We start from the raw sequence: 25,802 nt of genomic DNA on the forward strand, positions 1-25,802 counted from the left end.
CGGCAACTCTCCAACCCACAACACAAAAGAGAGAGAAATACACAAAAGAGAAATAAATAAATAAATACTCATTGTTGAATTTACCTGGCTGTTTGTGTCTCTCTCCAGACCCTTCTCATCAGCGTTCTCTATCACCTCTCTGACCTGCTCAATGAACGACTCCCTCTCACTCTCCAGGATAAACTCACTTTGGACCTGGAAAAACACACACACACACACACACACACACACACACAGAGTGAAAAAAGTCAGATTAAGATGTGTGTATGTTTGTGTATAATATGTGACAGAAACATAGCTATTGTCTGGTTTAAACTTCCTATGCCAGTGTGTTGGCCACAGAGGTGTAATTTTGCCTCGTGTGGGAACCTGGTGATGGATCTCTCGATGAAAGCACAGGGATAAGAGCACAGCAATTATGTGTACTTCAATGGTTTTGGATTACAAAGACAAGACGGCACGTGGACTGGCATGTGAAGCCTATTCTAGCCTTTATACAGAGGTATTAATATCGTTGGAGAGAGAGTAAATGAATCACAAGAGCAGTGGAGAAAATCGTGTGTGTACCATGATCTGGGCGATCTCCTCGGGGTTGTCTCCATCCAGGTCAAACCTGAAAGTCACCATCTTCCTGTTGTGGGTCTCCAGCTGACACTCTGCGACCCTGTCTCCTCGGTTGGAGATCTACACACACACATACACACACGCACACACACACACACACACACAGAATGTAAACAGATGAGTATCTCGATTCAAAGTTTCTCATTACTTTTATTGCAACTCATAACTCTGTAACAACCAATAAATACCAACAGTGGTACAGTATGGTACAAGTTATTGTTTAATTATGACTTTATAGGATTTATAGGATGTGCTATTACATTGAGAACATTGAGTTTCGCCTTGGAGAGCTTCTCATGGCGTGATCGACTTCGTACAGAACGTCTCTGATGTCGCCTGGTGGAGCGTCCTTCATGGCGACCTCCTCCTCCTCCCTCATTGCCGTCGCTCAAACCTGAAGTCTCAGAGTGGCCACTGAGGTACAGAGGAGACACAGACGCCGAATTTAATAAGAGAAAAAGAGGTAAATACTTCAATCACAAAGATTAAGTGTGATCAAGAAAATTAGCTTTTGTTTAAGGAATGTGGCATCACTTCAGTAATTGTGTAATTGTTCATTACCTCTCTATAGATGAGAGAACTTGAGGTGGCTGTAATTGGGACTGGGACAGCTCCGACGATTGAGAAGCAGACTGAAACATATACAGACACATGAAAATGCACATACACACACAATCAATATTTAATCGTTTTCACCGCCAACACCAGGGAAATTGTGGAGGAAGCAAATCCAGCAGGAAAACATAAAATATAAGCAAAGTGTGACAAAAGTAAGAGAGGAAACTAACTAGATTGCAAGAAATGTCTTCATGATTTTAGAGTAAGAAGACTCATTTGAATTAAATTATACAGAACAATGTTTGGACAGAACACATCAGAATTGGGCCGAACAACACATAAAACTAGAGCATGGAACACAAGTAGCAAAGCAACTACTTCCACAAAGAGAAAAGAAACTGAACTGTATTCATACAGTATCTCAAATAACACATGCAACCCTGTGTCATAATTAAGGTCTATAAATGACTACTTGGATATAAAAAACAAATGGTCCGAGTTAGAACAGACTTCAAGTAAGGATGACTCTTCGAACAAATCTGCAGACAATTCCTTTAGACATAATTTATTTGTAGACCAATCAAAAAAGTGTCTCTTGCAGTTTTTACAGATGTTTTAAATCTTTCACTGGCTCACTGAAATTACACAAACACCCCAGGAAACCCTTCCAACAATTATTGCTCGATTGTGTGTTTTTTAAGTAAATCAGTGTTGCTATACTCAAACCAAGCCAAAAAAAAGCTATTCAACACAAAACACCAAACTGGTTATTTTATGTAAATAAACAGTAAACCAGCAAAATATCAGCATACCATCATGGCTCTCATAAAATGAGAGAACAATCTTTATCATTGCCACTCAGTCATCAATTATTATCACTAAAATTCATGTACTGTGAATGCGAACGTTGACAGCACCATTTCACACATGGCTGCAAATATAGAACAAAACTCTTCATAAAACCAGAGTAAAATATCACACATCTGAGACATGACTTGATAACAATAGTTGCTCTGCTCTAATATGGCTATCCAAACTGTAGGGTACTGTAGGGTGTACAAGATATTGAGCCTCATGCAAGAACCACTCGTATGAAGAGATTTGTTCTTAACTAGCACGTATAAATGATTTGAGAAAATTTCTTGTACAGGTACGAAACAAAATTCACGAGTGGTCCAGACCTGTCGTATGAGTCATGTGCAGATAGTCTGCCTTTCTCCACAGGGGGAAAACACTTGTATGACTTAATCTGAATGACTATGAAGTTCAACTATGATACTTACATGAAAATATACCTAAAACAAACTTAATACAAAATTAATATTCTGTTCACCATATTATCATCATCATGGCTTGCCAATTTACGTATTACTTTTTTGTTTTATTAGATTTTCATAGAAACTTCTAGAAACCCGCTAGGAAAGTTCTCTACCTCCAACAGCTGCCTCAGGGCAGGTCGCTGTCCAGGATCATCATCTGTTGCACCGACAGTCTAACGTCACCTACTGTAGGCTATAATATTTTCTCGTCTAATACCGTAACTGTCACATCCCCTTGATCAGAGAAGTTTTTTAGCATCCAACTTCATGTTAAACCATTCCCTCTTTATTTCTGTCACAGTATGGAGCTGCTCTGATGACACTAGTTGACAGCTGTACTATTAATGTTTTCTAATTGTTTGGGGTCCTCTAATACCACTCTAGAAACTGCTACATTTGATCTCTGACAGCAGGACTTGAAGCTACGCAGTGTCAAATTCTTCTTTTTACTCTTGCATGACATTTTTGTGAACGAAACTTTCCCACACACGGAGCAGAACAGGTAATGATTAAATCTCACGAATGTGCGCCTCCTCGTGGCATTCATTAGGCTGAAATGAGCAACTGATGACAAGTTTGTGCAGTTAAGAGAGTTTGGTTTATCGGACTTGGAACTCCGTATGAGCAAACCTCACAGAAAAAAGCAAGAGAGTTGAAGAAAAAGAATAGGAGAATGTTTTGCATTAGGCTCATTATATAATATGCAGTCTGAAAAGCTTCCCTCCCATCCTCCCTTGCAAATACATATCTTGGACAAGTAGGACCATAAATACAATGTTAAAAACTCATAATCCAAGGCTCTAGAAAGCGAAAGCCTACACCATTCAACTTTGACAAATGTGAGCACAGTGAACAGGGACAAGGCATCCACTCGGTGGGTTTGACTGTCCATAACCAGTACCTTGGGAGGGGCTTCCATGGGAGTATCAGACGGGGCTGTGACTACACTGATGATTGGCACCACGGTGGCCAATGGCTGGGGCACAGGTGTGGGCACAGGAGGTGGAGGGGAAACAATAGTAGGCACCACCCCAACAGGGATTGGCAGAGAAGAGGGAGGGGAAGCCACGACCGCTGTCGGCATGGTAACAGGGAGGGATGGCGACGGAGAGGGCAGGGTCATCAAGGAAACGGTAGATGGAGTTACACTGGGCTGAGAAGAGGAGGGAGGGCCAAAAAGAGGAAGAGGCAGAAAGGAAAAAGAAGGGAGAAAGAAGAAGGTAGGTAAGGCAGAAGACAGGTAGGAGGAAAAGGGAGGGAGCAACGTCACAGGGAGGATGAGCAAGTAGATAAACCCGGCAAGCGTTCAGATGTGATGAGCACAGACAGATTTACAGTCAATCGCCTTGGTAATGGAACAGTGAGCGAAAGCTGGTCTTTAGTTTAACTGTTGGTTCACGTAAAATATAATAAAGACTTCACATCAAAAGATGAATGTGCTTGGGGAAAGAAAAAACAACCAGCCTGTTATCTTGTGAGTCTGGGTCTTTATTGATCTCCATAATAAATCATGTTAAAGTAAAGACAGCAGGCGAAAGAGCCATCCATAGTTCACTGACCCATTACTGACACGTTTGACTCTGAGACCCTCAACAAACAACTTTCCGAGCAAAGTTGGGACACTGATTAAGCCTATTAGTGACAACATCTCAAATGAAGCAACAAACTCTGTGACAGGACGATTGTATAAAACACACACGACTCTTAATATCATGCAACCACAAACAAGGTACAGTACGGCTTTACAGGTAGTGAAAGAGAAAGCAAATTATTTGTACAATGTAGATGGGCAACACTCTTAACACCATTTTAAAAATGGAGAGACAGGGCTGAAAACCTACCTACAAATGTTTCCTCACACACAAGTGATTTAAGGAGCTATGCTGAAGCAAGTCTTTTGGCTCCACACTTACTTCTGGGAAAATTGTCCAATGAATTGATGTGTTAAAAGTCATGAATTGGAGACAATGTAGACAAAAATAGTTTGCTAATCTTTACTAGGTGACAAGCAGGTGCCAGTCGTTAGATTCAAAGTTGTGAGGCCCTGGAAGAAAAACACTTAAAAACTGATTCTAAAATAAAAAAGAGAATAATAACAGTATACAGTATGCAGCACATACTTGTAAAATGCTCAAAATTAACTTTTCAGATACAGAAAACCAAAGCTTAACATTTAAAGGTGCCCTGTTGAGTTAAATTTAAATTTAGTGTTACTCACCAAAAGGCATTGTGTCCTTAAGGTCTAACAAAGATGTCAAATGCATTTCCTTCCTCATAAAACATTTGCAAAAGGCGATTTTGAAACCTGCATTGTTTACATCCATGTTTACCAGCTAGCAGTCTTCTTCCTCTCTGCCTTTGTTGGCGCATTGCTGTGTATCTTGGCGCATTACAGCCACTTGTCAATCAGTGAAATAGTGTGAAACCACTGGCAAGACTGTGTATAGCGTCACCTGCTTGCACATGTGCACCTCACAAAAAAAAAAAACTGCTCCAAAGTGCTACTGGAAGTCAAAAAACTCCACAGGGTACCTTTAAATAACCTAACACTGTATTTTAGGGTTTAAGGTAAAAATAATAATTAATAATAACCAACAAGCCAGTCAAGCTGATTAACTGGCTGTTCCTTGAAGTGGTCAATCTTTAAATGCTTCATACATCTGATATTGTGAATCAATCAAATTCAGCTGCTCTTCATAGATACTGTGCACTACAACCTTCTGATGTACATGAAACTTAAATGTTATTATCCATTTAATAATTACATGTCTACAACTGAAGACAGTAAAACATTTTTCACCCTGCATTGCTCACTTTGCATATGTACTGTAAGCATCAGCTCAGTGACAAAATATTTTACAGAATGCTACCTACCTATAATCCTCAGGTGGCACGAATCTAAACCATATTAATATTTCTTTAATACAATACCATACTGGATACTGGCCTGGACATCGACACTAGACACCTTTCAAGATTCTTCACTGCCCACTATTACCTATATTCACCTTTTACTGATGATAAGTTCTGATCCAGGAAATATTACACATCTTCATTTCCTAAAAATGTGTTAATGTATTTGTGATCCATGCTTTTAATCAGATGGTTAGTAGGAGCGTCTGGGGTGAACACAGGAGAACTGCTAATGATAGGCATCAACAAAAGACACAGCAATATCCAAAAAGCACAAAAACAAGAGGGATGTCAAACAGATCCACCAACCAAGTCACGTAGATACACAATTACTTGCTAAGATGCACACATACAAACACACTTATACATAAGGATACACAGACCTATGTACAGTATGTCCACATACACTGCCATACATAATAGTACCTGAACCAGAGCAAACTGAGCTGCTTGGTACAGAAGATAGAGATGTTCTATACTGGGAGACGGAGTGAGGTCACAAAACTAAACACACACAAACACACACATCCATTTTTTTTTTTTTTGCAAAAACCATAAACATATGATCAAACAAACGAGCACAAGTAAGCATGTATAAACACACATAAAAACAAACCCGGTGATAAACACAGGCAGCATGCCGATGAGAGAGACAGAGAATGGGAAGAAAAATAGAAGAAACAAATTGAGCTGACAAAGAAGAGTTTACAGTGAAAAAAGTAGCAATTCAAGACTAGCAAAACATGTAATAATAATAATACATAGACCAAGAATGACATTGAATATAAAATTTAAAAACTGGATTGTTTACCAACAACATGACATATTTAATATATGACTGATTAGCTGAGTAAATAATACAGTCTGAGAGTTAGTCGACTGGGTAGATAACTGAATTGAAAGGTCAAAGAAATGTCTAATCAAATGACCTCTGAGTGGCACATGCACACCATATAATGTACTCTAGCCATTTGATATTGATACTTCCCATGGATCCTTCTACAGAAAAGTTGAACATCCATGTGTAAATTTAGCTGTACATTTAAAAATTTTATGTAAAGAGCTTTGCTACATTTCCACTGAATGTGGAGCTTATTAGCTCACTGTGTGTGTAAATGTCAGTGTATGCCTATGTTTGTCTCTGGGTGCCTCTGTATCTGTGTCTCTACTGTAGTGTGTATGGGAAAACCACACTAACAGAGTTGTTTGGAACTTAAACTAACCCTGAGGTGTATCCATGAAGACTTTAATGAGTCAGTTGTGTTTTATTAGACTGGCTTCAGCTTAGATTTTAGCATGTGTGTGCAAATGTTCAAGTGTGCATAATTGCACACTTGTGCAGACGTATGACAATCTTGAATTAAATCCAGCACCTGTCTGCAAAGAAGCAGTGTCAGCTTGTGTGCATTAGGAATGGGTTTCTAAGTATTGTCTTGCATATATATTTCAATAAGTGGTGCTTCTTTACATACCTGTGCAGACGCCTGCGGCAGAGATGTGTGTGTGGGGCTCTGAACTGATGTACTACACTGACTGGAAGAAACCTGGAAAGAGAGACGGAGGGAGAGAAAGAAACAAAGGAGCAGAAAGAAGAGAGAATATTACTAAATATAGAAATGTAACATTTACATGCACACCAATATCCTTTTTAGGTTTGATACTTTTTTAAGCTAGTGCAGTTGCCAGTCATGTCAATGCTTATAATAACCTGGATAAACTCAAATCCCAGTTTTGAGAAACCAAAATTATATGGAAAATGCCAACTGGAAAAAAATCTATTTTATCTCATTAAATTCAGTTATATATTATGCCCTTTATTGTTATTTTCCTGAGTTGTTAACCAATAAATAATAAGTTCCAAAATAAGATATTAATCACGTGACCGCACTCTTATAAAATGACAATTAGCAAAAGAAAATCTTTTGTAAAATGTAAATGCAATATTAAGGTTTTGAATACAATTCTTAAACATGGTTGAGTGTAATTATAGAGGAATGGCTGTTTTGCTAGTTCAAATACCAAAACATAAAAAAAAAAAAAAATCTGACTAACATTTGATCTCGATTAACATCCAATTTCATGCTCATTCAAATCAGTTTAGAGCTGCAATTAGTTCATAGCAGTGATTTGTGCTGGGGGCAAACACAGTTCTTCAGAAAGACTGTAGTTTTACTGCAGGCAAAGTGCCAGCTCTGTGGGAGTGGTTACCTTGAAGCAAAGGCAACAACTTCAAAGAGAAAGACGACATACGAGTTGTTAGTGTATAAGCACAAAAATAGGGTGGAGGTTTTTTGTTTTGTTTTATCTTTATGGGGTTTGGACATCAAGGGGATGTGGTATTAAAAGTGTGACACAAGCAATGAAATGAGAGGAGAGAAGGGGAAAAAGTTTGGATGTTTGAAAGTGACTTCCATTTTCAGGTTGCTTCAGTCGTTTTTCCAGTTGTCTTACCTGTTGGGAGGTCCCAGGAGGAGCTGGCTGGGTGGTGGCAGGGACCAGAGGGGGTCCTGGAGAGGGCTGGGGGGTGGGTGCCTGAACCTGCTGCTGAGCAACAGACAGAAAGATGGACAGAGAGGAAGAGATGCGATGTTGTAGGATATAAAAGGATGGAGGACAGAGATGAGAAATCGAGGGATTGGCAGAGGGAGAGAAAATCAAGAAATAATCAGAACATGTTTGTAGCTTGTAGACCAGAAACTGTACATGAGTGCAAACACAAGGTACTTCTGCTGTTCGCCAGCGATCAGTTTTTAGTGTAGATTTTCTTCTTGTGTATGCACATATGCACATAGACACCATGTATGCACATCGATCTATACGTTAACACTACTGTATGCACATACACATATACACAGCTTGTAGTGTAGCATGTACAACAGTACAGGCACAGTACTGGGGTTAGGCAGGGTGTAAGTACAGGGTTTCTTTTACATGCAGGTCAGACCCTAAGTGATTGGTAGTGATAAAAAGTCAATGAAGCACAGAGTAGAAGCTGGAATACTGACACAAAACACTAAACTGAATTCATTAATGAACTTAAATTTAACAACTCACTGCTGTTTTTCTTAAAACATCCTAACAAAGGCATCATCTCTTGCTCCTGATGATGGTGTTAAAGTAAAACCAAAAGGGGGAAAACTCTGATAATGATTTTCAAAAGAGTCCTTAAAGAAAGTCTGACTGGTTTGAAATGTTCCAGGTTTTCTTTCTATTTTCAGTCAAGTCAAACTTTGGAGTTATTCGCATATTTGATTTTCCATCTTGGTACATTTCTAGTGAGCATCAAGCCAATGTATCTTTCCTTCCTGTATTCTTCAAATAACCTACAGCACTACAGGACAGCAGCATATAAACAAGTATGACCGTTTTATTGACTGAACCCTTAGAAGGCTGTTTACAACTTTCTACTTGTCATGAAGCCCATCCTCACAACGTGTGGTGGGAGCTTACACAAGTATGTTGCACCAGACACACTGCTACCTACCTTTTTCTAACATCATAGGGAGTCACGTAAATATGATAAAGAATTTCACAGCACAGATATCTAATAAATAAAATGTATAGAAAGATAGGAAAAACTTGATAAATGACATGAAAGAAAAACAGAGGTAATGTCAGATAACAAAGACTGAAGAAATGAGAAGAAAGACCGGTGATCATTAGTGGTTCAGAGTAAACAATGAAGAAAGTAAAGGTGACACGGATAATATCAGCATTCTAAGGGTTTAATGATTTTGAACTGTGACCTTTGAACCTTGTGTAGGAAGCTGATTTCCAGTCTGGGAATGCAATATGCAATATGCTATAATAAAGAACTGACTTAAAGCCAAGATCTTTAGAAATTACAACACAAAACAGCAGAAAGAATCTAAAATATACAAATGAAATGCCTATCTGCATGGTTACATTGCTCGGTTTGTCTAAGCCCCCTTGGTTTTGTTGTATGTTTCTGTGTGTTTGTCCATACAAATCAGCAAAGTCTCTCAGCTTTATCATACTTCAGTGATTTTCTTAGATTCATAACATACTATTCAATGTGCAGGTGTCTAGAATATATAGCGATGTTTTAAAGTTTTTACATATACGATGCTCACCATTCAAGGTAATTAATGTTGTCTTAGCACCGAATGGACTTTGGATTTGTACGAGCAAAAAAATCTACCATACCAAGTATACATACAGTATACCCCCACAAACACACATTTCTCATATACATTCATATATGAACATACAGACAAAATATTACTTACTGACAAATAAATCAAATACACAACATAAACACAGAAAGGAAGGGGGCTTAGACTGTTTGCGTATAAAGCTTGTACACCTGAGTTTGTCTCAAAGACTACCTTCTGAATGTTGCTTTTAATAATTATTACTTGACTAACAATACTGACTCTTATGCTGTACTTGAAATCCAATGTTTCTGGTTTTGGTTGTACCCAGATGTGCTACTGAAGAAGTGCTGACTAAAGCTGTGTTCCTGACTAACATTTTTTGACAAATTCAAAACATTGTCAGGGAATATACAATGTGAGAAACATTTTGAAGGCAGACCATGAGACTCACTCTGTAGTGTTGATATGACTGGAGGGGATTAAAAATCACAACCAAAGACTACATGATGACAAGCATCAGCTGGGGCTCCTGGGTCGGTAGGGTAAAAAAACAAAAAAAAAACAAACAAAAAAAACAAAAAAAAAAAACAGGGATTGGTATAACAGCCTCTGGGTCAAATTACTACTGTGAGTTAATTCAGCTGCTTTTCATAGAATGATTCACTTTACTTAATGGATAACATTATTTTCTATTTATCTGCTCTAAACAATATGTTTTACAATTATAGGCAAATGACCTCATGGGCACAAGATCGTGAAAAATTAATGTATTAATTGCCTTCACAATGGAAGAGGTCTATGAGAATATATCTGAAATTCTCAGTCTATGAGATGTTGACAATTTGCAGTCAAACAAGAAAGAAAGAACATAGAATGCCATAATATGGAAATTACGATATATCAACAGCTGGTTGTGGATCTTTTCTAAAAAAGCAACTTTATTTATTTGCAACTAGTAATTGACCCAGGGGTCTAGGGGTGTTTTTAAGGTCTAAATTAAGTACCAGAGTGGTGTTAGCGGCCTGCATGGCCAGCAATGACTCATGATATGTCATATCGGGTTGGGCCGGTACCACCCCACCATGCCGGGCCCAGGCACTCTGGATCAGAGACTCCAGCTGAGATGATGATGCTCCCCCAAGCTGGAGCTCAGAGGATGGAGTAGGAGGGAGAAAGCTCTGCATGGAGGGTGGATGTCCCTGGGGATCTATGGGAAACACCCCGCCGGATGAATCGTAGAGCGCAGCGGAGGATGAGTGAGGGATGGACTGAGCAGCTGAGGAGTCGAATGAAGGGAGGAGAGGTGGGGGAGGAGGTGACTGGAACTCCCCGGCGTCAGAGGAGGCCAAAGAGTCACTAGAAGGTTCTGGGCTTCTATCTTTTGTGGTTAAACCTGTATGGTGAAGAAGAAGACTTCCTGGAGGTAAGGGGAGCTCGGGACTGACATATGTGTACAGCTCTTCTGTCACCGGCTGGAGACGGCTGTACGTGCCTGAACCACCTGATCCTGTTCCAGTGTTGTCCTCTAGAGGGAGGTCCATGGAGCTCCTTCGGGCCCAGTAAAGTCTGGATGCCAGGAGGCTTGGGTCTCCAGCAGCAGCTGCAGCAGCGGCTGCAGCTAAATGGAACTCAAACACACTTCCAGTTGGTGGTGGAACATCAGTCATTACCGGAGGTGCAGAAATAGGGAAAGCAGAAGGGGAAGCATGCTGTGTCGGAGCATAGCATCCATCAGATGATGAAGAAGAAACAGAGCCACCAGTGGACACACTCATGGGAGGTAGGGGTGAAGGGATTGGGCTGTGTGCACTCATTCTTTGCATGATGTGTGGGTGTAAGAACCCTGGTTGAGGTGGCGGAACAGGATCAAAACCCAAACTAGCAGCTGCAGCTTGCCTCTGCTGATGGAAACCCAAGTGGCCAAGCTGGTGTGCAGTCATTGGGTATCCTCCATATGCCATTGCTTCATAATGGTCCAATAAGGCAGCTTGATTTAGACTTAATCTCCTCACTGCTTCCTCATGCTCTGCTCTCATGTCTTTATAGCCATACAAACTTGGGTCAGATTGTCCTGGGAGATGCAGCGGCTCCCCAACACCAAGTCTTTGAGCAGCTGCTGCAAAACCGGGATTTACCATGAAGAGAGAGGGGGTCTCAACTCCCTCCATCCCTGAAAAGGGATGCAGGCTGCTCCCATAGCGAGTGTAGGCAGGCTGGAAGTGTCGGGTATGTGCCTCGAGAATGGACGTGCTCTTGCGTCTCTGGGTGTTGTAGGCCTTAGGAGGCCCAGTGGGAGGAGGCGAGAAGGAAATGGGGCGCTCAGGGATGGAGGGGAAGAAAATAGTAGTGGGGTCTGGGAAAGTTGAGAGGGGGATGCTCCCTCCTGCTCCTCCTCCTCCTCCTCCTCCTCCTCCTCCACTGTAGTGATGTGGCATTGAATGCTGCTGCGACAATGAGATACAATGGATTTAAGAATGAGACTTAGAGAATGAGAGAGAACCACAGCAAAGGCCCAAATGAAATGGAGAAAATTGTGTATTAAAGAGCATCAAGACATTTCAAGACAATACCAAGAGAAAAAAGGGACATATTTTTTTATAGTGTAGAGAGAGAATTTGTGGCTAAAACAGGACAGAATAATCCTAACGGCTGTAAAAAGGAGTGATGAGATGAAGTGAGCAGTAAAACAGGCAGACAGACCAGAGGCCTGTACTACGAAGCAAGTTCAACATACCCAGGATATCTGGCTTCACTAACCCTAACAACCACAATCATGCTAAGCACTCACACAACAGTGGTTAACAATCAGAATCAGAAATACTTTATTGATCCCCGAGGGGAAACTCTTTCGTTACAGCTGCTCACTATCATGTCAATGCACACAGGAATAGGAAGTACTAATAGAATAGAAATAGAAATAATAATAAAATAAGTCAGCAATGAGACAATTATTTCTAGTAAGAAATAAGAGATGTGCAAATCAAAATATAACACACTATAATACAGCTAAGTTCAATTAAATAAAAAATTGGATATAAATAATAAAGCTAAAATAAGTACAAAGTGGATTTACCGGTTGATAAGTATAGTACAACAACTAGGTAAGTCAACCCAGGTTTTCCCAATCTAGCCATGCGCATTCACATAAAAAGAGCGGTGTTTGCAGCATATGACCAATCGCAAACATGGACAAGTCTACTGGCAGCAGAGCGGCATATTTTACAAATGAAGAGCAACCTATAATATTAGAGAAATATGAAGAATTGAAACACATAATCCAGGCTAAAAGGAACACAGTTGCAGCTGCCAAATGCAGGAAGGACAGCTGGCAAAAAATTGCTGACCCTGGCGGTGTGAAACGGGCTTGGGAGCAAAAAATAAATAAATATAACATAATCCAAAGCGGTAAGTAGGCTTATATTCATATCTTATAAGTGCAACAAGGATTTAGTGCTTCAATCAGTCTCTGTTGTAGGATGATATCGATATACAAAAGCACAATGCTCAGGTTCTCCGCATCACCCACAACATACATAAAAGTAGCCTATCCGTAGCAAAGTAACGCAAGGCAATGCATACAGTCTGCAGGACTGTAAGCGCACAACTCCAACGTGTCGCACTGGCAACATAAGGCTTAAGAAGCTGACACAGATAAGTCAGTTGCTCCAAAGAGAATCTCTCATATAAAAATAGTCAGGGTAAGCCAAAGGGCATTGCCAGTCTCTGAACACTCTTGCCCTCCTAAGAGACCCTCTCACGATCTGCGCACCAAGCTCCACGGGATCTTCTCATTGATGTTTTATTAGAACTTATATCTTATTAATACATTCATGGATCTTTTACAAATGGTGATGCCATTTTCCGAGAGAACTGATTGGTCAGTAGGCAGTGCTTTTATATGCCTTGATCTGTTCCTGATCTCGAACATAACCTGCTCCGGAGCAGGATAGGTGTACAACATAAGTTACCATGGTGATGTGGCCCGGTAAGAGGTGAACCACCGTCTTAACCCTGAAAACCCAGGGTTAAACCTGAAGTAACCTCACTAACCCCAAATCCTGCTTCGTAGTACAGGCTTCAAATGACAGACTGGTACAACACAAAGACAAGCAGACAACCCAATGACATGACAGTAAAAGTACATAGTGGGGTAGTAAATACAAAGAGAAGGAAGGCCAAATGCTGAATTTAAGCTCAATAATATCCAGATGAATCTGCACTCAGGAAAACTGTCAGAGCTGCAAAATGTTGAGCTTCTAATGAAGTAGTAGCAACTTGCAACTTCAAATTAAGATATAAAGAACATGTGAAAAACAGTGAGATATATGAAAATATAAATGATCAATTCAAGTGAGTTTACATCACTTTGACCTAGTATATAGATAATGGTGGCCTAGGTTAGGATGTCAACCATGAGCCGCAACCTTAATTGCATGTCATTTGCCATCTCGCTCTCCTTTTATTTCCAGTCATCTCTCATTTCTTGTCATCTCTCTACTGTCAGCTGTCTAATAAGGACATACAATGTCCAAAAATACCTTAAATGAGAAGGCCCAGTTTAGCTTCTGTAACTTTAGTACAGAAAGGAAAAATGTTGTCACAAAAATCAGTGTACTACCCCATAAAGCCATTTCATAAAAATCACCACTTAATAATTTTGTCTGTCAAATGAACAGTTTTCCCGATGGCAGATGCACATGATATTAGACATTTGTACTATAGCTCAAGCCAGTCAATCTCTATTTAATATGAACAGATGGTTGTCTAATAGAGGGGGAAAGAGAGAATTAAAGAGAGGTGGATAGGTAGAATAAAAGACTCACAGCAGTGTCTGAAAGCAAACTAAGTTTGAACAAGCACTGAGGTCATACTAATCTACTTACTCAAGATAAAGGTGCCACTTACAATGCCTTAAATTTAGAATATAGATGCAGCATTTTTCTACTGACTTCGATTAGATTTCAAGCCAACATACAGTATTGTCTCAGCAGACACAATTTCAATCTCCTTGCTACATAGTTAGCTTAGCTCTCATTAAAGAAGATTTTATCAATATGTTAACTATGAAGTGGACAGATACTGTATACAAATTAATATTCAGTAAAGCAGGCTGGGAAGGCTGCAGTGGTATAAAACTAATTCAAGATTGTTTTCTGTGCCACTGTGGATATCATTTTGCACTTTCAATTAATTAGCAAAACATAAAAATGTTTTGTTTATGTATTTCTCGTTTGGCTCTACATAGTTGTACAAAGCCGTGACAAAAAACTGTGCTGCATCAGCATGAATAATACAAGCTGTTCATTCGCTGTGTTCAGAACAAATTACTAGTATTTCTACAGTACACTGACTTTGTACCGAGATTTTCCATACACAATGACATGTTTTAGCAATTATATTTACTTTCAGACACCTGTGTGGCCAATATTTCTCTCTCTCTCCCTTCCACACTGGTTCTCACCACCACTGTGGCCCCTGGGGATTAAGATTGTGAACCTACAGGGGTGGAGAACAGGGCAGGTAGGCTGGCCCTCCGCTGCCTGGCCCTGGGCAAAGAGGAGGCAGAGTGAAGGGGTAGGACTGTCTCCAGGGCCTTAGAGAGGCGCCCAGCAAATGTGTCCCTCTTAGTTGCGAGAGGCATGCAGGGGGAGGTGGTGGTGTAGGAGGATGAGGAGGACAGGTCTGGAGGAGGGGTGGAGGGCTGCTTTGGAGGAATGGTCAGGGGCGGAAGAGCATGGGAAAAGGAGTGGGAGGAGGGGGGGACGCAAACAGACATGCTACGACTTCGATGACGGCGGAACGCAGGCTGTAGGCCGGGGAGGGGTGGTGGAAGAGCGTGGGACCAACATGAAAAACAAACACAAAGAAATTAAAACACAAAAAAATGACCTAAACATAGAAAACAGCAGAAAAATTAAAACAAACCCACAGGACACATGTAGATTAGGTTAAGAATAAACAAAACAAAATAAATTATCTGATGAAAAAAGTTACTAAATAAATAGTGATATTAAAGTTAGCTTTACATAAAAAAAAAACTTCCAAAATTAGAATTTAGTAAATCAACAAGCAAGATTACAGCTCCTAAATTATTAAAGGATTTGGAGAAAAACTCAATCTGTAAAGGGAAGATCATTGTACCAGTGACTTTGTAGGAGTAACCGTTTCAGTTTTTTCCAACAGCAAATTTCTATATAGAGCAAAACCTTTACATGTTGTGTATCATACTGTTAAGAATGTATAACAACACAAATAGCACAATAACACAAAGAAATCTAAATTGACTTATGAACAAATGCAGTAAAGAAAAATGAAAGACTGACTGAAACTGAACAATGACAAAAGAAACTGAACGCAAATTTAAAACAAAATAAAAAAGGAATAAACCCAATATTACATAAAAGGAGAGCATGATTATTCAAGATATTCAATTACATTAGTCTGTCAGTAAGTCTGTTTGTCTACACAGAGTGTGTTGGTTCCAAGAATTTGATGAGGAAATAAGCCTATTAAGAAATGTTACGTTACTTCAAAAGACAGACCTAAAAATAAGCCAGAACCATCATTAAATTATTCAATCAATCAGCGTACAAACTGAATGACCATCTAGTGGAAAATAAATCAGTCAGTGTAGGCTGGAAAACTGGTCAGAAAACAACATTTGTAGCCAAAAGGTCAGCAGATGGAAAAGTCTAGGCTGACAAGAAATGCTTGCCTCTCCATTAAGTACTTAGAAGGTGCCCTGCTGCCGTAAGGCTGCTAAAAGGTCAACAATTGAGGATTATGGCTAAAACAGCAAGTATGCTCAGCAAACATTACATGAGTAAAGGAAGCTCAATTAAAATTCTGGGCCTTAAGAGAGAAACCATGCTCAGTCTACATTGTGAAGATACACAATACATCAGTATTCAATACGATTGAATAGACGGCAAATGAACAAAGGCTGCATACTTCTAATTTATAAAGAAAAAAAATCTTTCAACAATTGTACTGTAGCACTGAACGTTTAGCTGTCTGTTCGGGAGAATCGCACTTTTGATGACACCTAGCTCTTATTCCTATGAGTCTGAATGCAGTTATCGTAACTTGTTTTGGACAAATATGTGTCAAATTAATGTCTGTAATGTGAATAAACAATGAAGTGTGAAGTTTCATCTTCAAATATATCGATATATAGATAATTACATCACTACCCTGACACCTAATTAAAATAATATACAGAACACATGAACAAAACTACAATATTCTATAAATAGTAAATATAAAAGTAAAAAACTATCAAGTATCTTAGTTTACAATGTTTTGCATTTTTTTCCAACTTGTTGGGTATTCTGTCCTGAATATGATGCTTCTGCATGAGCAAAGTAAAACGCATGGAGGTTAAAATATGAAAACAAAGGAATATACAACATAACAACTGTAACAAAAAGAATAGCAACTTAATAAGCATATGCATCAAGTAGATGCGTAGATGAGGGAGCATTACAAAAAATTTTAGATTTGAATGTACAGAATAATGAAGGATTGAGGGAAAGGAGAAAGAAAGAGATGTCTGGTTGATAAAATGGCAGGACTGGGGAAAAGAGGGATGCATGACATCTAGTAGGCTGAAGAGAGTGTGACTTACAGATTTCTAAGATGAAATACAACAGAAAATGAATGGTTAAGCTGGCATACTATGAAAGTAAGTGGCTGACTGACTACCTGGGTTACTGGTCTGCTGGCCAACTAACTGGCTGAGAATAGACCGGCTACTTAGCTCACTGACAAACAGAATAAATATCAGATTGTGTTATTAACTGACTGATTGTCAGTCAATATTTCAGAAACATAGACAAACACATTGTGTTGTGTTTGGTAAACGTGTTGCTTTCTCTATGTGCGATACTGTAAGTTACAGCCTCAGTGGGCAAGAAAAAAATCAAATACCTTCTAGTACTCCTCTTCTTCAGGTCAGAGGTGATCATCTCCAAATAAAAAAACATTAACAACACGCTCTTGTGTATTTAGTTCAACACATACCTGCAATTCCCAGCCTACTCACAAACACTGCAAACATCATTCCAACACACTCCCATTCCAAAACACAACGCAGTGCTCACTTCAAACTGACGAGTCATTTTCAGCACACCTGTGAGCATAGCGCTGCTCAGATGTGTTAAACATGACCTAGCCCTCATAAGTGCAAGTGAATCCTATACATGCGGAATTGTCTAATTTGGATGACATCACCACTCACCATTGGCTGCGGCGGCTGGGCGTAGCCTGGGTGCTGCTGCGGGGTAGCAGAGGGGTAGGGGGTTTGGGGCTGGGAAGGGGGCTGGTTGGAGGGGTAGGTGGATTGGGGCTGGGAAGGGGCTGGGTGGAGGGGGGGCAGCTGTAGGACATGGTCAGCTGACCCAGGTGGGGGCAGTCTGAGGAGAAAACTGAAGAACCCTGGCCGCTGTCTAAACCTCCTTCAGCTGAGAGAGAGAGACAGAAAGAGAGGTGTTAATAGATCAGATCAGATATCTCCTAATTCCACTTCATCTCTACAGCCCAATAAATTCCATCTTAAAGTCATGACTTGAACAGAAGCTCACAATCAAGTAATTATTTACAAAAACGTACTTTGACATGGGAATAATCGTTTTTTGCACTCCATATATACTGTATATAAGTAATATTTCTGCTGGTTTGGAAAAAAAATGAATGGACCACAGGGGAGCACACAAGTTGTTTATAAAGGGCACGACAACTTATGAACAACTTCAATGGCATACAATTACAGGAAGGAAGAATTAATAGCTCCAGTGCGCTTTCAGTTTACAATCGGATGACTGTAAATTGTGTGCCACATTTGAAAGGTAACTCAACAATGGCTGCCCCTGGTTTACAGGAAGACTGACAATGTGATACTGGAATCTTGGCTCATGATGATGATGATGGGTGTCTGACCAACAAATGCTTTATTAGATGTATGCATTAATGTGTCACATGTTTTTGTAACCATTATGTCTCATAGTAATTTTAAATCATACATTACAGATGCTTAATATATGAATATGCTTTTTTAAAACATAAGTAGGGTTCTACTATATCGACTACATCTTATATTTGTAGTTTGTCTTACATGTGTGTGAGATGCCGGTCTGCTGATAGTGAAGCTGCTGTTGCTCCACTTCAGTCTCCTCTGCCTCTGCCTGCAGACGAACAAACACAAGCTAGGATCAAACCAAAGAAAAAGTAACAAAACAGAAAAACCTCACATTTTTAAGTTAGGCAAGTTAAGCGCTCCCACCAGTACACGAGTCCACATTCGAATACAAGATTCTACAAAGAAAACTTGGGTACGTTTTCTTACGAACTCAACCTTATAAAACATCCTTATTTACTCCTGATCAGTCTGTTGTTCCAACAGCCAATCAATGTTACAGAAAGGTACAAATTTACTTACAAAGTGATTTACTAACAAATGAACGACTATTTGAGCTTACAAACATTAAACTATGCTAACTTTGAGTGTCTCTTGCTGCTGCTGCTGCTGTTGTTGTTGTTGCTGTTGCTGTTGCTGTTGCTGTTGTTGTTGCTGCTGCTGCTGCTGCTGTTGTTGCTGCTGCTGCTGCTGCTGCTGTTGCTGTTGTTGTTGTTCACTCTCCAGTTTTCTCTTCTCCTGTTCCTCTCGTACCAGCTGCCTCTGTTCTCTCTTCCTCTGGATCAGAGACACGCGGTCCTTGATAGCCTTGGCCATGGTCTTATGGTCACCCTCAGCAACATAGCCAGACTCAACCTGGGGAGTTAGTTGAAGTCACACAGGTACTCTTTTTAACAAACAGACCCAAAAACTCCAACCCTTCAATTTGTCATTTCATACCTCAGTCCCTCCATTTCTGTCACTTCTTACCATATAGTTCTTTCTATCCAATATCCTTCCCTTCGGTCTATTCTCTCTTGCCTAAATCCATCCCTTCCTCCCACTACTCGTACCACCATTTTTACCACTCGTTCATCCGTTCCTCCCCTGCATTGTACATACCATTTCCTGGGCCACATCTTCAGGGACGTCCTTGTTCAAGTCAAAGGAGAACTCGATGGCTTCATTGTCTTTGTATTTGCCTGCAAACAAGTTATAAACGGCTGGTCAGGCAGCTGCCCCTGTTTTCTTGGGAAATATAATGTTAATGGTTAATTACCAAAAGAAAAAAAAAGTGCTTTGATTTTTCAACAGCTAAATAGTGATTTGTGAGCAGCTAAGAAAAGCTGCAACACGGTAATATTTGCAAATTATGGTTAAAAGTATGTGTTTATGGGTTATTTTACAATGGCTAAGAATAGGGCTAAGACTTTAGGAATGATAAAAAATATTTCTATAACAATTTCTTTCATATATAAAAGATTTTAATTAGATAAATAAATAAATTAATTAATTAATTATTCCTTGCCTTTGAGCTTCTTGACGTCTTCTATCCTGAGCCAGAGTTTGATGGCAATCATTTCCCCATCATCCTCTTCTGCCAGTTCAACCCTGACCCCCGTTTCCTCCTGGAAGAATGCATGGTTCAACAGGATCTTTATAGCATACCTATAGGAATGAGAGGGGAAAATAGTTATGTAAGGGAGGATTTACTTCTTCGTACGTGATACCAATTTGTTCAAGACCAGCGATGCTGTGTGAGCTGATCTCTGATAAGCAAATAGGACAGACATAGTATTTCATTTATCTGTTGGGACATGTTTACATTTAGTCAGCCTTCCACATATATTTTAAGTCATTTAGTTTGTGGACTGGGACATTCTGATGCTTCTTAAACAAGAAAAAAACAAAAAAAAAACAAAAATGACTACCAATGTTCCAACTATCAGTGTTCCTGGATGACAGACAACTAATCAGATGACTATTTTTCACCCAGAGACCAAGGAATTTGGAGAATAAGGAGAGGGAGGACGTGAAGCTTTAGTTAACTTTAGTTAACTTTCTAAAGCAGTAGACAAGTGGGTATGGTGAATGTTTTGGCACACCAACAGCTTGGGCAGAGAGAGGACTTCTTATTTCTGACCAAGAAGTTGTGAATCAGAACAGGATTTAGAAAAAGGGTGATTTTGCCATCAAATATTTCTGGGTATAGTGGTGATATTGTGATCTGTTTTATTTTAATAAAGTAGAGATTGAATGCAAATGTTGTCTATAAATAGAAGTATATGAATAAAAGTTATGAAAAAGAGTCCATATAACATAAAAAGAAAATCCAAAGATGTCACTAAATATCAATAATTCCGGGTTTGGCTTTGATAGTCTGTGTGTGTGTGCGTGCGGTGTGTGTCTCACCTCTCATCCTTGTTTGTTCTGATGCAGCAATCTATAATTTCCTTCACTTCAGGAATGGCTACCTTGTCAAAACTGCCAGGCTTCACTCCCTGCACACACAAAAAGAAGAGCAGTGAAGACGAGGAACCTTCTACAGAAAGACAAGCAGTTGATCTCTCTCTCTCTCTCTCTCTCTCTCACACACACACACACACACACACAAAAAAGGGTAGATAAACTTGCTGGAGTTTGGGGAAAACTAAAACAAACTTGTGTTCTTTCTCACTAATGTTTAGGAGAGATTTACCCTCGGCTGCCATCTTTTAACACACACAAACATACTGTATATACATGTGCTGTACATTCATTCTCTGAGCCTCTTAATGTTAAACCACTTCATTTTGTTCCAGAAAACAGATCTCTGTTTTTGTTTTGCATCTGTATGTAATGCACCATATAATTATTCTTCAGAACAGGAAAACAGAAAACAGGACAAACAAAATGAAGAAATAGTCTGAAATATGAAACAAATTGGAAAGTTTCAAAAGACTTAACTGCCAAATCCCTATTATATACACTGGAGGATTAACTAATACTAATTAAATTAAACTGAACTACTGTCTGTGAAATACCCATTCTGTAATTCAAATTGATCAGCCTTGCAAATAGAGCATTTTGCTATAACAATGTTAAACATTTAACAGACAGAGGTCCTACAGTGAGAGAGACTGTCCAGGGTTAATGCCCACATAAACCCAGATACCCTCTCAGGAATAAAGAATGAATTACAGCTGTTCAGAGTCAATTAAGGCAACTGGAGCCCATGTCGATGGATAACACTAATAAAAAGCATCAGCAGGGACCCATCCTGAAGTTTGGCACTAAGAAAAGGCACTTCTGAGGCCTAATATTAGGAAAAGGCAGCAAAAGAAGCAAAAGAAAACAGTTAAAAGATAACATATGGTACAGCATGACACAGCAAGTGCTTGATGATACAAAGGGAAATGGTCATAGTAATAGACCTTTTTTTGGCACACAAATAACTAAGAACAAGGAATCTCTAAAGGCCTATCAAAGTTTTAAATACACCATTCAGAAGCCCAACACTGAACAGAAGTTCAGCTACACAGCTCGCCAGAAGGCATCTTAATGACCAGCCCATTCGTTCAAACACTGTTAACGGAGGAACAAAATAGAGACTGAAGCAAAGACAAGTAAGAAGGGAGCTGAAGCTAAATCCTGAATAAATGAAAAGGTAGCAAAAGAAAATTACACGCTCCAGAAACTACTACATTCTCTCCATCTGTCAAACACCGTTATGGAGGATGCTACAGTGCATAATATGCCAACAAACTTTTGGTCAATCATCTGAAATGCAGTTATTAAAAACAGATAATTACTTGAATGTCTTGTTGATTATTTCATTAACAGATATCCGTTTCCTAAAATCACACATAATACATCAAACACAAATGTACAAACTAACTCACAAAGATGAGTGCAGATTGGAAGAAACAAAAAACTCACAAAACACTTCAGTTTATAAAGGCAGGAAGAACATGAGTAAGCCAAAGTAAAAGAGATTTAAAAAAAAAAAGGTTACTACAAGTGACAGACAGACAGTTGGACAGGCTTAAGATTTATCAAATAAAAGGTAAGTAACTTACCTAGAAGGTACTAAGACAAGTAGACTAGAGGCCTGTTTGACTGACAGATGTCATAGGAATAGTTTTCAGTCTAAACTGCTTGCCAGACAGACAGAAAAACTGTTTATCTCAACCTGACCACCACCTTCGGCTATTTTCCTCCAGCCCTGTCTTCCCTTCCTCCTGTCTTTCTTTACTTTCTTGGCCTGTTTCTCTCCTGTAACCCCACAGTTCACCATTACATAACCACCACCCCCCCTCTCTCACACACACACATACACACACACGTTCTGAGATTCCAGGGCCAAACAATGTTAGGACTGATGGAGGAAGTAATGGTATTAAGTCTGACAGAAGAAGGGAGGGTGAAGGAGAGAGAGACAGACAGAGAAAGCAAGATTTCATTTTAACGAGACTGACTGGAGGTAAGGAATGTTCCATGAAGTACGTCAACAACACTGTATGTCAAGGTATTATAAGATGTGCCATAAAGTACTACCCTGTGTGAAGTATATCAAAATTAAATAGGGTGCACATTTTCAAGAGTGACATTTTGATGTGAAAAAATATACTGTATATAAGGTAAAATGTTTATGGAGTTGTATCTTCCCTTCCTTGCACATGCTAGGCCAGTGGCTCCCAGCCCCTTAAAATGAAGCAATGTCTACTGTTGACCCCTTGTCACCGGTTCCATTGGTCTATGAGCTACGACCTGGACAACCAAAGTCTGTGTTGTCCTCAGTTTTATCTGGGGAAAAAAATAAAAATAAATTAAATTTTGTAAAGAATAATTATTTTTCTGCTTTTCTGTCCTGTTTATTGTCTAATGACCCCTCCGATTTTTGCCTCCTGCAACCCCTTAAAGGGACCCAACCAACAATTTGGGAGCCACTGTGCTAAGCATCAGTTTCTTTGGGGTCCAACTGACAGATCATGCTGCAAATTCAAACTCAGATATCAGTACAGACATGACAAAAGTGAAAAGAAAATACGAGGGCAATGTCCAGAAATGGCACAATAGACACAAAAAAAAGCAGAAGTTACTGCTAAACTTCCTGAAAGGTACATAACAGTGACCTGTTATTTACGATTATAAACTGCTGGCGAAAACGGGCAGTAAGACTAAATTTGGTTATATGCCACAGTGTACATCATAACACTACAGAGTTTATGTGAAACTGTATTTAAATTCAAATGTACGGTTTTCTTTTCTAAATTTACAGTTTCAACACATCAGGGGTTAACTGAGGTTTCTAACTTTGTGAGGACTGACAGAGGGAGAAATGGAGGGTGGAAAGCTGTAAGGATGGATTAGGCAGTGAAATGAAAGGAAGCAGGTGACTGGGGCACCCTGGGGCTGTCACAAGGTTGTGTGCGTATGTGTGTGCCATGTGTGACAATAACAAATGCAGACAACTGAAGTTGGTTGTTTGACTAAATGTTTTGCTGAATGAATAAAACGATCTGAGGAGCAGAAACCCCTCTTGCTTTCAGTGTATGAGATTACTGCTGTTAAGTTATAACTCAAACACATAAACAGAGTTGCGAACCCAAATGCTGAGGTCATGAAGATAATCAAATATGGTTCGATCAAATTCGGGATGTGATTTCAATTTTGTGTGAGTGAGAGGAGGGAAAGGATGGGGCAAGAAGGACAGAGGGACAGACGGACATATGGATTGAAATATACTGCCTGAATTTATTCTGCGCATGAAGCTTCTTTAATTAAATTGAGAGATTCGGAGACAGAAAGATGACAGAGGAGAGACAGAGAGAGGACTGGTTCTTTTCGCGCACAGTGGTGGTTAGAGGCAGGGAGGCAATCTTAATCCAAATCCCTTCAATTTGAATTTGCCTGTCAGATGGCATGGATGGGCACTGAAATGATTCCATTACTGAACTGAAAATTTAAACTGAAACTGAATATACATTAAAGCATATAATAGTAACCCCAAAACATAAATAACAATGCGCAAAACTGCTCTTGCAGCCTTTGACTGACTATATATATATATATTTATTATCTAAAATACTGTAAGTGAAATAGAAAATGGAACACATCAGTTTTTATTTTTGGTATACATATTAAAGGCTGCCAGTGTGTGTCTAAAGTTACCATTCAATTTTAATGTTAGACTTCACCCGAGGTAACAGAAGCCCTTGTTTTAGCTGAGATGTTGCACTCATGCACAAGCTATAAACAGCACTGCATGTCTGTAATATTACTAGCCAAATATTTAGGGATAATGGTGCTAATCCTCCCTTAGTTTGAATTTTTTTTTTTTTTGCAGAAATTGCATTTAACTAAATAAGTAAAAATGTGCCCACATGTTTGCGCACCTTTTCTGATTTGCACTGACACTTCGGCAACAAAAAAAACAATTCTATGTCTCTGATAAAGCTTATACTGAATTGAAATAAAAAATGTTTTAAGACAGATGCAGAGAGAACAGAGCGATAATGGAGGGACTAGAGAAGGATAGAGAGAGAGAGAAAGAAAAGATTTCTAGTAAATTCCTCTGGTCCATTAACCACCACTGTCAGCCTCAACAAAGCTGAACTCAGCTCCTTGAGGAAAGGAGGGAGACAGCTCTCATCTGCCTTTGTGTGTGTGTGTGTTGGGGTGATGACCTCAGCAGCACTCAACTTAAAACACCCTGTGATTGCATCTGTTGTCCTCTCTGTCTATGTTTTCGTCTTCGTCTCATTTTTTCCCCAGTGTTTCCAGCCAACTGTTATCTAAATTTAACAAACGTTGGAAATGTTACAAAAACTAAAAGTGAATTAGGTGCATTTCAATTAGAATGATTGATGCAAGAGTGTTTCTGTCTGTCAAATACTTTCAATAGAAGACACTGTGTGCGACAGACCCCTAGCAAACTTATTTACGTAATTTCAAGCCAGTGTAAACAGTGTTGTATTTCATTTTTTGATTTTATTCAAGACATTTTCCTCATACATGTCTCTTATTCCTATCCTTTACTCAGAGACAACTCTAACAATCTCAGGTTAAATTCGGGTTCAAATTCTCTCTCTCTCTCTCTCTCTCTCTCTCTCTCTCTCTCTGCAGCTGTCATTATCAAATAAAGGCAAAAATGCCCAAAACAAACTGCCTGGCTCAAGGCCAACACAATGACATTCTCTGAGGTAACTTTTGTTTTGACCTGATGTGACTGGTATTGCTCTCCAGCGGTTGAGAAAAAAATGTAGCCATAAACTGTCTTCCCATAGACCTACTGTTTCCCCCTTTTCACTTTTGCAAAACAGAGCAAGAGGGAGAGTTGGGGAGGGAGGGAGAATAAGCAAAAGAGACTAATCAGAGCAGTCATATGACTGGATC

The 25,802-nt window shown here is 39.5% G+C and overlaps 1 protein-coding gene across 1 annotated transcript in view; it reads right to left on the minus strand.

Moving 5' to 3' along the window:
• The window catches only part of wnk1b (WNK lysine deficient protein kinase 1b), a 102,356-nt gene that overhangs the window by 23,394 nt on the left and 53,160 nt on the right, over nucleotides 1-25,802 (minus strand). Inside the window, 16 exon segments of the mRNA XM_044186521.1 lie at nucleotides 85-195; nucleotides 568-684; nucleotides 885-1,038; nucleotides 1,186-1,256; nucleotides 3,403-3,654; nucleotides 6,887-6,958; nucleotides 7,866-7,958; nucleotides 10,537-11,976; nucleotides 15,033-15,338; nucleotides 17,772-17,855; nucleotides 17,891-17,994; nucleotides 18,645-18,714; nucleotides 19,029-19,301; nucleotides 19,548-19,627; nucleotides 19,954-20,093; nucleotides 20,838-20,926. Of these exon segments, the coding sequence (XP_044042456.1) occupies nucleotides 85-195; nucleotides 568-684; nucleotides 885-1,038; nucleotides 1,186-1,256; nucleotides 3,403-3,654; nucleotides 6,887-6,958; nucleotides 7,866-7,958; nucleotides 10,537-11,976; nucleotides 15,033-15,338; nucleotides 17,772-17,855; nucleotides 17,891-17,994; nucleotides 18,645-18,714; nucleotides 19,029-19,301; nucleotides 19,548-19,627; nucleotides 19,954-20,093; nucleotides 20,838-20,926 (3,456 nt within the window).

The sequence above is a fragment of the Siniperca chuatsi genome, linkage group LG23 (assembly GCF_020085105.1).
Source record: "Siniperca chuatsi isolate FFG_IHB_CAS linkage group LG23, ASM2008510v1, whole genome shotgun sequence".
Lineage (NCBI taxonomy): Eukaryota > Metazoa > Chordata > Actinopteri > Centrarchiformes > Sinipercidae > Siniperca > Siniperca chuatsi.